The sequence below is a fragment of the Saccostrea cucullata genome, unplaced genomic scaffold (genome assembly GCF_032062105.1).
Source record: "Saccostrea cucullata isolate Sc308-1 unplaced genomic scaffold, CSIRO_AGI_Scuc_v1 ctg4064, whole genome shotgun sequence".
NCBI lineage: Eukaryota > Metazoa > Mollusca > Bivalvia > Ostreida > Ostreidae > Saccostrea > Saccostrea cuccullata.
The window spans coordinates 24,627-39,926 of NW_026931283.1; the positions used below are offsets into that span (position 1 = coordinate 24,627).

Consider the following 15,300-nt stretch of genomic DNA (forward strand, 5'->3'; position numbering starts at 1 on the left):
CACGTGCGCTGCAATCTGATTGGCTTAAACTTTTAATAGGTATATCTCCCTTGCTTTTCAACCAAACAGGATGGGATTTGGAACGTAGATAGATATATTGAACTTCTACAAGGAGGTATGGTCATCATGCACGTGCATACACGTGCAACACGTGAAATGACCAATATTATGGATATAGCCTTAACTTTTCTATTTCTGGATTAAATTTTTGCAGTTCATAATGTATGGATATATTAGTATAGACAAGATGACATGGTCAGTATAGCAAGATCTCATTCGCATGAACGTGTGCTTCGCTCTGATTGACTGAAACTAAAGTCTCAATGTCTTTCTTGTTTTTCATCATAATCCTTTGAAATTTTAACATAGTCATACATTATAAAGATCTACAGCATGATAGATAAGAATTATCATGAAAGCACGTACACCCACGTGTGCTGTAATCTGACTGGCTGAAACTTTAAATGCCTATACTTTTCTTGGTTATCAACAAAACGGGATGAAATTTAGAATATAAATAGGTATGACGGATACCCAATTATACTACATGTACTATCAAAATGTAATGCAAGGACGTTATGTAATGCTTTGATATTTGAAATATTGTAGAAATGTAGACAAGACAACGATATTTGGAACACATGCATGCGCGCACGTGCTATACATAAAAGGACCATTAACTAGCTATTAAATGTAGCCATATCTTTGGGTTTTCTTTACGAAACTGAATATACAAGTATGAAAAGCAATTATAAATGTAGACAAGATGGCATAGTCAACATGCTCATGCATGTACTTACATCAGGCGATATGATCAATGTACTTGATATAGCGGTAACATTTATATTTAAGATGTACAGTGCTTTGATCCTAAGTTTACACTGTTTTCACAGTGGTACGTTTTCGAACCCCCGACGTAATGATAATCATCTCCTTGCCACGTGTGCTATGGTACCCTTGCTAGCTGGATGATATGAATTAAAGTTGCTTTTTTAGTATATGTACCCTTTGATCCTTAATCACCCTCTGTAGTATGCTGGCTAGCATGTAACATAACTACATGGTGAACCATGGTACGTGTGATGCCCTTGTTAGCTGCTGTTTTTTATAATAATAGTCAGTTGTGCAAAAGAGAGAGAGAGAGAAATAGAGAGAGAGAGAGCATAACATATTTCATTGATCATCTTTTATTGAGGATATTAAATATTACATGTACACGATTGCAATTTTTTAAAGAATAACAAAATGCATTTGAACAATCATTTAATCCGACAAAATAAATATTAATATTTTTTCTAGCTTTCCCTTTAGTTAACTTTATTTCATTTAAATTAAACATTATATATACACAGATAATAGCCTGAGGATTCGTAAACAAGTTGTAACAACGTATATTAATCCGTTTCCTTAAATTAACTTTTACCTATAAATAAACATTTGCACTTGTTGAATGGCGCTTTCCCTTTTTTTCGCATTTATAAACCTATGCATATAGGCCTATACAGGCAATTCTATAGTGGAGAACTTTCAGTTGACACATGTAATATTGTCAAAGGCTAAATGAAAGAGAACACAAGTGGTATGTTAAGGTGTATATTTTTTTTTTACACTTTTTGTTGTATGAACAAATATTGTGAAAAATTATCGTAAGACCTATTTTTAGATAGTGTATTCAAAATCATAGCATGAATACCCACAGTTTACTATCATTTATATTCTTAAATCTTGAATACTTTCTAATAAAAGCTTATACGATGAAATTTCAAAAGTACTTGTAAGCCCCTGGATTTGCTTATAAACCCCTTTTTCAGGTAAAATTTCCTAGCTGTTTTTCAAAACAACAGTAAATAAAGTATACCTTGCAATCGTCTGTTAGGCATGGTCAACTATTTTTACTTCTGCAAATCGGGACTCTGGTTTGAATTGGTTTATTTTATTTTAATAGGCTATGTTAAAATCCGATTCCCGATATTCTAAATATAACCATTTAAGAAATCTAAGAATAATAATTATCCACTTGTGATATGTAAATGCTGTCATAAAAAAAAATTCAAGCTTTAATACATTATGATTAAAAAAAAATTATAAATTGCGTTTTTATATCATCTATTTTCATACAACCTTTCTTTTAATAGAAATAAACAGTCATTGATCAAATACATAAACTGTTATAAACGTCTATCTATTTACTACCATTTACATAAAGACCGCGTGGCTCAGTCGGTAACGCGCAGGACTTTAAGTTGGAGTGTAAGACAGCTCAGGTTCGAGTCCCTGTGTGGCCGGTAGATTTTTCGACAAAATGGTCTTGACAAACAGACAAGGAGCACAGTCAGTAAGGCGCTGAATTTTAAGACAGAACGGGGTTCGAGACATGCTACGGGAGGACATGATCAGGACACAGGTGAAACAAAAGGCAGCAAGGAGCCTTAAAGCTATCGTGCAAAGTCATAAACCTATTATACCAGTGGTGTCCGCCATATTTCTCTACTTCAAGTACAATTCCAAATATATGTGATCAATCGCGGAATTGCACACGCTTCCAGAAGGCCTAGTAGGTACACTAAACCCCCAGCAAACTTGTACTGTCTTCCGCTAAATTTTAGAAAATAAATACTATATGATGGGAAAAAATAATTGAAAAAAAAATATTTTTCACAAAATTGTAAAGAAAGAGAAAAAAGCTAAAATTATATGAGAGAGCTAAAACATGAGAGAGAGATGCCGACAGTACAAGCTTGATCAAGTTGAATGGAACATACGATATGTAAAACAAAATTTATAAAAGTTTAGCAATATTTATCCAAAGATTTGCCTTTCGCATACTCCATTAGTGCACACACCCTTTCTCATCTGTCAAACCGGACCGTCCAGTTTTTTATATAGAATCTACTCACACTTCAGTGTTTTCAGGGGCCTGTTATTATTTTATCTAGTACAATCATTATAATCCAACAAAATAAATATGACATACCCAAATAATATTTAGACGCAAATACAAATTTAACAAATTGTTGTTGTTTTTTTTTATTTTAAAGTACAAATTATAGTTAACATTATTTCATTTAAATTAGACATCATATATACCCAGTAGATAATACATACAGGATTCGGAAACAAGTTGTATTAACTTATATTAATCCGTTTCCTTAAATTAACTTTCAACTATAAATAAACATTTGCCCTTGTTGAATTTATTTATAAACATAATGCATATAGGCCTATACAGACATTTCTATAGAGAAAACTTTCAGTTGACACATTTAATATTGTCACAGGCTAAATAAAAAAGAACACAAGTGGGATGTTAATCGGGACTCTGGTTTTATATTATTTTGATAGCTATTCTAAAACCCAATGCACGATATTCTAAAAATAACCATTTAAGAAATCTAAGAAATATCCACTTGTGAAATGTAAATACTGTAAAAAAAAAAAGGAGTTCACGTCTTATATTATTAATTGCAAATCTTATAAATAATCTATTATCACACAATATTACTTTAAAATAGAAATAAACAAAATCTTTGATCATTTATATAAACTGTTATAAACGCCTATTTTTTAACCGCAATGAAAGAAGGACAGCGTGGCGCAGTCAGTAGCGCGTTGGACTTTAAACTCTTGTCTGACATAGACTGGGTTCGAGTCCCGCTGTGGGCTAGTAATTTTTCGACAAAACATTCGCCAGTTGCTTTTCCCATTAAGAATGTAATATATCACATACTCTAAACTACCCAGGAAACAGGTGTTCAAAAGTTTGACATCAATTTGAACTGGGGAAGGGTAAAAGCGTGGCGCAGTCGGTAACGCGCTGGATTCTTAACTCTAGACTGTGACAGACTGGGTTTGAGACCTGCCTTGGGCGGGTAAAATTTACGCCCACATATGTGCCAGTTACTTATATGAAAAACTCCAACCTCCAAACTGACCAGGATAGGAGGCAAAGGTTCAAGGGACATTAATGCTCTTAACTTAACTTTGACACTAATCTCAACCGGGCAAGGGGTTGCATTTCCCCTCTTACTAGGCTGTAAAATCGTTACGTCGGTATGTCCCAGACGCCATTTCCTATAGTATGGAGCAGGTGATTCGAGTAACGAACTCCTGCTAAGGCAATTATGGTCGACAAGTCGACTTACGGCATTTAGAAGAACTGGATCACGAAGACGTATGGTCTATCATTTGACATGCTATCCTCTGTTGGAAAGAGGAAATTGGTAAATAGAACGGGCAATTAACGCTTGTGTTCAAGTCACACAGGTAAGACATTCAGTGCACGCTCAACCCCCCTCGAGCTCCTGATTGTTTTCATCCAGAGAAAGTACCAAGGAGCTTTCTCTGCCGCATGCAGTACATTGTGTTTGCGAGGGTCCGCCTGGGGAGAGTTTGACTGTTGGTAAGTTAAGCTCTCAAGCTGGACGGGCCTGTGCTTGGTTAAGAGCACACATTGGTCACGGATACCAGAGGGGCGGATATATAGGCAAAAATTGCATTGTCATTGCAAGCTTTATCAAGAGAAAAATACATGCAACATGAGCTCGACCGCGACCCGGGCTTTATCTGTGGTCGCAATCAAAAAGTACATGCAAAAAAGCAAAAATACTATAAAGGCAAAATAGCTCGACCGCGGCCCGGGCTTTAAAGATGTGGTCGCAAATTACCCCGAAAGATGTACAAACAAAAGCTCGACCGCGATCCGGGCTTTAAAAATGTGATCGCTAATAACATATGCATAAAAAGAGCCCAAACGCGGCCTGGGCTTCAAAGATGTGGTCGCAAATTTTAAGATTAATTACATGTACATAAATGGTCCTTTAAAGGACCAATATTAACTAAAAATTGGTACATGGCACCATCAAGCCATGTGGTAGGCCTTTATCAACCATTAAATCTAAAAGATGATAAACGTTTCTCTCAAACAAATTTCTGCACAGTATATATCAGAAATCAATGGGAAGGAAATACAGCTATTTGGGAAATACACATGGCTTGAAAAAAGGCTAGCGTCCCCGTCGCGGTGCCGGGCGCCACACCTTCACTTACCTGCCTGCCAGAAAAAAATATCTTTTAGCTGAAAATTTTTTAAGGAAAGAGATTGATATGGCTTAAAAGTCAATGTGTGGTGGCAAATAGCCATATACATGTACCTTGTTTGGTTAAAAAAAACCTAGTGCTGTTAAAGCAAGTACTACTTATATTATGGTCATCATGAAGAAAAATAGACAGTATTCATTTGAATACATATTAGTATTATTGTGGATGCATTTCTACATAATAAATTGAAAAAAAAATAGCATATGGATGTTCTTTTCAGAACATGAACTCAATTGATGCGTCACTTCTGCAGTTGGTTGGTCTTTGTTTCAAAATACGCCAAGAAGACAAGTTATCGGAGGAGCACCTAAAACTTGTCGATTCTATAACGAGTCAAGTTCAGCAGGATGTGAAAGTCATTAGAGAACATCACCATGAAATAGAACTAAAGCTTTCTGCCACTAAAAAAGAAGAGGCCATCCTAAAAAGAAAATTACATGAGTCTGAAAGGGAAATACAAAAACTGAAAGAAAAAAATAGAAAACTTGAAAGTAATTCAGCAGATCTCAAGGAAAAGTGTCGAGAATTAGAAAGTGAACTTGATACAAGCTGGATTGAGGATGTTGACATTAGTGCTACCGGGGTTACAGAGGAGGTTGAGAGCAGTCAGGCTTTGAATTCAAAAGGAGTTGTTGATATTAATACTCCAGTAGTGACACAAATGGAAACTGCAAAAGACGATTCAAAGATGTAAAGACATGCATTTGATCGACTCTCGAGAAAAAATTGCAAAACTAAAAAAAAGGAGAAAACATGTCTATTCAAAGGGGGAAGTCTTGTACATAAACTTTAATCGAACTGAATAATGGATAGTGACAACAGTGCTCTGTTAGTGCAAGAAAAAAAAGTGATCACAGTTGATTTTGAGATGCCTGATAACTATACCTGTTTCTAATGACTTATTACTGTTACTTTATGATTTTGTACATTGCTCAATAATCTTTGGAGAAAAAAACTGACGAAGTTTGTACAGTAGAGTTATATTTGTTTTTGCAGATAATATCAAGTTTTGTAATTAATAACAACTCATCTATGTTAGTATCCATGATAATGACTGATTTACTTGTATCACAAATATGCAATGTCTTTTACAATGCAAACACCTTTTTCTTGCCAACTGATACTGTATTTGAACATTCATTGTCATGATAATAAAAAAAAATATGGCACCTTCAAGCCATGTGGGTTAATTACAAAGAAATTTTCGAAATTTAGATTTAACAAAAAATTGAACTGAAAAATCACTCTAAATTAAAAAAAAAACAATGATGACATAAATAGACGAAAACACATGGCTTGAAAATGGCTGGCGTCCTCGTCGCGGTGCTGGGCGTCACACCTTCACTAGAATGCCTTCAAAGAAATTAAATATATATTTATTAATCAAAACTTAGATTAAAGGTTGAAAATAGTCAATGTGTGGCGGCAGACAGCCATATACTTGTTATGTTGTATTGTTTGTATCTGTACACATATGAATATAGATTGTTAAATTAACAGGAGCTCTCTGTGAATTCACAAATCATGCAATTCTTTTTTACAAATTAAAAAAATATTCTGAATTAATTCTCTACATTCCAAATTTTAGGAAATTTATAAAGAGCTCCCAAGGAGGTATAAAAGTATGTACTAATATACCTCCTATCATAGACTGTGAAAATACAATAAAACTATCTTTTCAGGCCTAAATCAAGCTAATCACGGGCAATGAAAGTACAGTTATGGTCAAGCGAAAACGATCCCTTTCAAGTCGGAGAAAAAGAAATAAAGACAAAAGAAGAAAACGATTAAAGCGAGATGAAATAAGACCCTACTTGATATATAATCCAGTCAGTGAACCTTGGAGATTACAAACTGCACAAAAGTTTAAACTAAACAACATAAACTGTTCGTTTGAAAATGAGAAACCATGTACAGACTTAGGATATCCAGCATTGCTACACGAAACAAAACCTGATGGAAACTGTTTTTTTAGTGCCTTGTCATATATAATAACTGGTACAGAAAAATACCATTCTCAAGTCAGATCACATATTTGCAATCATCTCCTTTCGCATCAGGATGAATTAAGCAACGCTCTTCCAAACAAGTACTTTAGAAATGCAGAAGCATATTTATCAAATACATCAATGCGATGCGAAAGAATATGGGCGACTGAAACAGAAATATTCACTGCTGCTGATATGCTTAAAGTTGATATATATGTGTATTCCAAATATGGACCGCATTGGAAATGGATGAAACACAGTCCTTCACAATCCGATGTAACAGATGGAATATATCTTTACCATCGAAATTTGAATCACTATGATGTTGTTCTTAGTGTTCAAAAAGAAAATCCAACGGCCCTCAAGAAAAAAGAAATGTATGCTAAAAACAAGGAAGAGAATAGGAAGAAGAAAAAAATGAAATATTCTTCAGACCAAGGACTGCAACGGCGTAAAAAAGAAAGATTTAGGAAGAAATACAAAGAAGATAAAATGTTTCAACAGCGTAAAAATGCAGCTTCTAAAGAGAAATATAAAGAGGACAAACAGTTTCAACAGCGAAGAAAAGCAGCTTCGAAGCAGAAATACAAAAAGAACATTAAGTTTCAACAGCGGTTAAAAAGCAGCAAAGAGAACATTAAGTTTCGGTTAAAGGCAAGCAGAAATACAAAGAGAACATTAAGTTTCAACAGCGGTTAAAGGCAGCTTCGACGCAGAAATACAAAGAGAACATTAAGTTTCAACAGCGGTTAAAGGCAGCTTCGAAGCAGAAATACAAAGAGAACATTAAGTTTCAACAGCGGTTAAAGGCAGCTTTACAAAGAGAACCTAATTTTTCAAGAGCGTACAAAAGCAGCTTCTAAACAGAAATACAAAGAAAATGAAGAATTTCGGCAGCATGTTAAATCGGCATCTAAGAAAAAATACAGCGAAAATTTGAACTTCAAGAAATGTGTTCTTTACTACTCACTCAAGAAGTACAGATCTAATACCATCTTTAGGCAAAATGTAAAAGCGTCATCAATAAAACGGTATGCATCCAATTCTTTATTTCGCCATAAACTGAAAATGCTCCTGTTCCAACAATATCACAAGAATCCCGCAATTCCAATAAAGAAAAAAGAAGCCGTGAATCGAAGACGCAAAAATCTTCATGTTGCATTGCAAACATTCATTAAGAACATCAAGAAAATTCCATCATATCCGTGTACCGTGTGTGCAAGGACACTTTACAAATCTCAAGTAAAGATCTGCAACCGCTCCAAGTATTTAAAGGGCAAGTACTCAAGTAATGCTACAAGATGTCTAAGTGGGAAGTATACTTTCGAGTCGAAGGAATGGATCTGCCAAACATGTGACAGACATTTGTGTGCAGGTAACATGCCACCGCAAGCTCTCGAAAATGGATTACAGCTTACTATCGTGCCTGACGAGCTAAAAATGTTAAACCACCTCGAAAGACAACTTGTTGCTCTTCGAATTCCTTTCATGAAACTCCTCTCACTTCCAAAGGGTGGACAAAAAGGTGTCAAAGGACAAGTTGTAAACGTCCCGTCAAACATCAGCAGTATCACGACTTCTCTGCCTAGAACTATTAATGAGGCTCAGATGGTCAAAGTTAAACTTAAAAGGAAGCTGTCATACAAAGGACATTACCAGTATGAATGGGTTAGACCAGAAAAGGTAAAAGAAGCAATAGAGTTCCTGAAAAGAAATAACCCATGGTATTCAAATATAGCACTCAGTGACAGTTGGTTTGACCCAGAAACCGATTCAGATTTAGTTAAAGTAGACGAACAAGAAAATTCTTCGGATGAAGAAAATGAAAGTTCAGAACAGGAGAATTTGACAATGCACACACAACCAGTAGAAACGTGTTCTCAGCCTGTTGATATAGGACAAGAGTATCTAGACACAGAGAACAAAGTTTTTTGCATTGCGCCCGGTGAAAATCAAACACCGCAAAGTATCTTCCAGGAAAAAGGGGCGGATGCAATGGCTTTTCCAAACCTTTATCCAGATGGCAAATTCGGATACTTTGAAGATCGACCTATAAAACTGTCCCCTACAAAATACTTCAATGCCCGCTTATTTTGCGCCGACAAAAGATTCGCAAGAGATAATCAGTTTATCTTCTTTGCTCAATTCATGATTGAAATGTCAAACATTCGATCAAACATATCTATAGCCTTACGGAAAGGGAAAGGAAATACAAATGATGGAGGTAAAGTAACGGCGTCAATGCTTACTAATGCTAATGATTTACAGAAAATTCTTAAATCAGATGCTGGTTTTCGTTTCTTACAACCAGTACGCGGATCGCCTCCATATTGGCAAAGAACAATGAAAGATCTATACGCCATGATTCGGCAGTTAGGAATCCCGACATGGTTTATAACGTTTTCCGCTGGTGAAACTAGATGGGATGAAACAATCAATGCATTAAAAGACCCGGAAGACCCAAGATCACCTGGAGATATAGAATGGACAGAAAAATGCCACCTTATAAGGGAAAACCCTGTGATGTGTGCCCGATTATTTAATAACCGTGTGCAAAGACTTTTCACAGACTTAATTATGTCCCCTTCACAACCAGTCGGAGACGTAGTGGATTTCTTCTACCGAACAGAGTTTCAGCAGCGCGGCTCTCCACATATCCATTGTTTATTGTGGGTCAGGAATGCACCTAAATTAAACGAAAACACAGAGAAAGAAATCTGTACTTTTGTTGATAAATATGTATCATGTTCCATGCCAAATGAGAAAAGCGATCCTGAACTCCATGATATTGTTAATGCTGTACAGGTTCACAGTAAGACACACACAAAGTCATGCAAGAAGAACTCAACGACATGTCGATTTAATTTCCCTAGGCCTCCAATACGCAAAACGTTTCTTGTAAAAGTCACAGAGGAAGACAATGAAAACAAGGAGAGAGAAAAAAATCAAACCACTAACATGCCAACACTTCAGGAAATTGAACACCTATGTAAATCTGGTGCCGAGAGATCTCCAAAACAAATTGTTAAAGATATATGGAGAATAATCAACTCAACAGAATCTAACTTAACATTTGATGACATTCTACTTGCTTGTAATATTACTTACGCCAAATTCAAGGAAAGTCTGTCTGCAAATACGAAGAAAAACACGATATATTACAAAAGAAACGTAGAAGATGGTTGGGTTAACAATTACAATCCAACTTTACTGCGTGCATGGAATGCAAACATGGACATTCAATATGTTATGGACCCTTACTCATGTGTAGCTTATATACTATCATATATCAGCAAAGCAGAAGCCGAAGTCGGCGAACTTATAGGAAATGCACAAAAAGAAGCACGAGAGGGCAACAAGGATGCGGCTACTGCAATGAAACACATTGCTCAGGTTTACGTCCAAAACAGAGAAGTGTCTGCACAGGAAGCTGTTTTCAGAGTTTGCAGCATGCATTTGAAAGAATGCTCAAGAGAAGTTGTATTCATTCCCACAGGAAGCAATGCAATTAAGATGAGTCTTCCTTTGAACATACTGAAATCACGAAAAGGAAACAGTGAAAATATATGGATGTCCTCCATCATTGACAAATATTACGCTCGACCAATTGGACAACCATTTGATGAACAATGTTTGGCAGAGTTCTGCTCATATTACTCTCTCTATCCAGCCTCTAGACCTCCAACTTCTTCCAAAAAAGGTGCACAGCTATTGCACTATGAACTGAATAATGGACTAGGGTACATAAAAGAAAGAAAGAAAGGAAAACAAGCTGTCATCCGCTACCCCCGATTCAATCGCTTGAAGCAGGAAAATGATTACTTCCTGACATTGCTTCAACTGTACCTACCACACAGAACTGTAATAATCAAACCTGAAGAATTCTTCAATTTTGAACATTACATTTTCAATGGAAAAATCGGAAAAAGATCCGTATTGAACATCATTAATGAAAACAGAGCTCGCTTTGAGAGGGATGCAGATGATTTAGAGAAAGCATGGGATGATGTACAGGAGGGCCGCATCGGAGAAGACGCATGGGCAGCAATAGCCCCTGAATGTGAAGCAGAAAGACTCACACTGCAGGAGAAAAATACAAGCAAAGTTAATAACGAGGACGAGGACATATCTCCAGATATCGAACTTCTGGCGATTTCTAAAAAATCGTCTACATCTACCCAAGCTGGAATCATACAATATCAGAAACCTAAAATTTCTCCTACCAAAATACAAGATTCATTAAGAAAAATGAATTTGATTCAACAACAAGTATTCTACAAAGTAAGAGAATGGGTATTTGAAGTAGCATGGAAAAAGTCTCCTGATCCCTTTCATCTGTTTCTAACCGGAGGAGCAGGAACAGGAAAATCGCATCTCATAAAATGCATATATCACGAAACAAACAGAATTCTATCCAAAACACTTGAAACACCTGATGCTTTATCGGTGCTTATAACAGCACCAACTGGAACAGCTGCATTCAACATAGGCGGTATGACTTTGCATTCAGCATTTGGGATTAGCAAAAATATTAAACTCCCATACACGCCTTTGGGGGAAAACATCCTAAACTCGCTAAGAGCAAAATATGAGCACTTAAAACTCCTTATCATTGACGAAATTTCGATGGTAGACCACAAACTTCTAACATACATCCATGGCAGGCTGACCCAAATTAAACAATCTAAGAAGGTGTTTGGAAATGTTGCAATTTTAGCTGTTGGTGATTTCTACCAGCTTCCTCCAGTGAAGGCATCTCCTCTGTACAAGCTAAAGGATTCCATAATTTTAGATCTCTGGAATCCATTATTCCAAATTGCCAGCCTGTCTGAGATCATGCGTCAAAAGGAAGATGTAAAGTTTGCCGAAATGTTAAATCGTCTAAGAGTCCGATTGCGGGGAGAACCATTGCAACAAACAGACTTACAACTCCTTCAGTCTGTTTCTAAAGAGTCAATTCCGATAGAGTCAAAGAATGCTTTGCATATATTTTCAACCAACAACGAAGTGGATGCACACAATGAACAGATGGTAGAAACAGTCTGCAGTCCATGTCTGTACTCAACAGCCAAAGATTACACAAAAAGTACCTCAGGTACGCTGCTCTTGCGAAAGCTACCCTATTCCTCCTCATCGCCAGAAAACCTACCAGACATAATCAAACTTGGAATCAATGCACGGGTTATGCTAACAAGAAACATTGATACAGAAGATGGTCTTGTTAATGGCGCATTTGGTACAATATCTGCTATAGAGGTCAGGGGAAATGACATCGATGCGGTATATATACAATTTGATAATGAAAACATTGGCAGAAAAGCCATCTCCACCACAGTTTCAAATGTACAAGGATCAGAAAAAGCTGTCCGTATAACGCCATATGAAGATGTTCTTGTAGGACGAAATGCACTCAGAAAACAATTGCCACTTAAGCTGGGTTGGGCAGCAACCATTCACAAAGTGCAAGGGATGACAACAACACAAGTAGTAGTTTCACTTCAAAAGATATTTCAACCAGGAATGGCATATGTAGCATTAAGTAGAACAACTACATTACAAGGACTCAACATCTTGCATTTTGACACAGATTGTATTTTTGCGTCAGCAGAAATTAAGGAATCACTTTCTAGCATGCCAAATTACCTCCTCCAAACTGGTGTTGATGACAAATGTTATTGTCTGAAACTATTGTTGCATAATACAGAAGGTCTCCTCTCACATAGGAAAGACATTGAAAACGCTGGTTTTGTGAATGACTCCCAAGTTATATGTTTCACAGAAACATGGCTTACCAAGAAAGACTACGTACCTCCCAGCTTAATTCCAAACTCAGATGTTCACGCAGTCTATCGAGAGGATGCATACACATCCTCTGATCCCATATTTCGACAACTAAAATCACAGGCTAAGGGTGGGGTCGCAATATTTACAAAAGATGTCAAACATACAAGGTACACGACCAAAGTAAAGGACTTAGAGTGTGTGTCAATACAAATATTAGAACCAACAGCGGTAGCGGTGTTCGTGATATACAGACCTCCAATATATCCAATGGATAAGTTTAAAGCCAAAATCAGCTCTCTATTATCCCAAATCAATCAAGAAATATCCTCCCCAGTGTTGATTCTGGGCGATTTCAATGACAACTACTTTGGAAAACCATCTCTAAAAACGTTGTTTACAAGCTATGGCTACCAACAACTTGTGAACAAGCCAACGACAGAGAGTGGCTCTTGTCTCGACTTGGTGCTCGCAAAAGACTTCCCAGAAGATCCAAATGTGACAATTGAACATTTGTATTATAGTTTCCATGATGCGATTTCTATTAAATTGTAAAATTTGTAAAGCAATGTAACAACTGTTCGATAGATGCACAATGGGAATGCAAAATGTACATACAGATTCTATATAACTGATGTCTATTGTAATATAACAATTGTGTTTATTGTACATTTATTGTCATACATGTTAATTGGATAAGAGAGAAAATGCACCATGTAATTTATTAATTTAAATGTTCTACAGATGTGCGATAATAATGATTAAAGCTATATACAAATTTTATTCAATTCATGTCCATTTTAATATAGAGCATATGTTTATTGTACATCTATTGTCATACTTGTTAATCGATTATAAGTAAAAAATGTTTAAAAAAAAAAAAAAAAAAAAAAACACTGTCGTCGTCTGCTAGGCGGCCTGATGAGCCCTTACAGGGCGAAACGGTGTTCAACACATTTTGGACATGAAGCATTTGTTATCTGCTGTTTGTTATGTGGCATACTTAGACCTTACAGGTTAAATAAGTGGAGAAATAGTCAGACAGTCATTTTCATATACTTACCGCCTCTCACATGGTCCGCCGTGTGAGGGGTATTTTTTTTTCTTATATACGCTAGAGGAATATTTTTCTTCTTGGCATGGAGAGCTCTGAAAGGAAGAATCAGTGTCGTGCATCATGACATTGCAACGTCTTGATGAACCCTTGCATTGCACGACGAAAAAAGTAAAATATACGGAATGACATTGTCGTCGTCTCCTAGGCTGTCTGATGACCCTTCGGAGGTCTAAACATTATAATGTTGAAAAAAAGAATGACAAAGTTCTTTTCTTACAAATGTTTCCGAAAAATTACAAAATCTTATATGTCTTGAATTGCAATCTGTGTCTTTATATGCCTTGCGAGGGATTCTCATGGGATGACAACATGTTTCTTGTATACACATTAAGACACTATTATAGAAATGCAGGCTGTCTGATGCAGGGCCTGTTTTTAATCAACTATAGGTTACTTTGTGTCAAAGTTAACAAATAGTAAGGGTACAGTGATGTCTTAACATTGCCATTCACATGGTCCGCCATGTGAGTGGTGTTTTTTTTATTAAAAGGAAAACAATCTTTTCTGAATACATATATATAGTTTACTTGTGTCAAAGTTAGCAGTGATGTCTGAACATTGCCATTCACATGGTCCGCCGTGTGAGTAGGTTTTTTAATTTAAAAAAATCTTTGTTAATTTACGAACCCTCTAAATACAACCATTCACATGATACGCCGGGTGTCTTTTGTTTACAGAGAAGAAGGTCTTTGCATCAAATGCTACGTAAATACAAGTACATGTATCATTTGGAGGCTTTGGTTTGAACTTCTCAATCAATTTTTTTATCTTGAATAGTAAGAAATACGAGTATTCTTAGAAGTTTTTTGACCGCAGTATGTAAGATAAATTTTATTTCAACAGTAGATCAAGAACCAAGTTAATTGGGTCGATATTTCCTTATTCTGATGTAGTCTGCGACAGTCACCTTAATTCTTTTTAATCCTAGCAGTCGTTATACAAAATAACAAGCTAATTCCGAGAATTTGTGTCCCCCGCTTAGGGAAAAAGTAAACCATGCACAGTTGGAGGGTCGGGGGGGGGGGGGGTCGGATCCCCTTTACTGAATTTGTAGAATAATTAAATGTATACTGAAGCAAATAAAATATGCCAATATGGATATGAAGGTTTGATTGATTATTCTTTATTATGAGTGTAGAAGATTCTTTTTGTATGGAATATTTATCACACTGTTATGAAGATTTTATGAGTTTGTACAAGCCAGACCTCAGAAATCTTTCATTTCACATGCTGAATATTATCGTTTAGTAAAAAAAAAAGTATTTCGAAAAAAAAATTGGACTGTCCGGGAATCGAACCCGGGCCCACTCGCATCGA

At 36.2% G+C, this 15,300-nt stretch overlaps 1 protein-coding gene across 1 annotated transcript; it reads left to right on the forward strand.

Moving 5' to 3' along the window:
• The first annotated feature begins 4,877 nt into the window (after positions 1–4,877).
• LOC134232074 (uncharacterized) lies at positions 4,878–5,791 on the forward strand. The gene is made up of 2 exons (XM_062714041.1): positions 4,878–5,228; positions 5,298–5,791. The coding sequence occupies exon 2, from the start codon at positions 5,321–5,323 to the stop codon at positions 5,789–5,791; it is 471 nt and encodes a 156-aa protein (XP_062570025.1). The 5' UTR covers positions 4,878–5,228; positions 5,298–5,320.
• The last annotated feature ends 9,509 nt before the right edge of the window (positions 5,792–15,300 follow it).

What these genes read in the sequence shown, in the direction of transcription:
- LOC134232074 (XM_062714041.1), top strand. Translation starts at nt 5,321, where the DNA reads ATGAACTCAATTGATGCGTCACTTCTGCAGTTGGTTGGTCTTTGTTTC.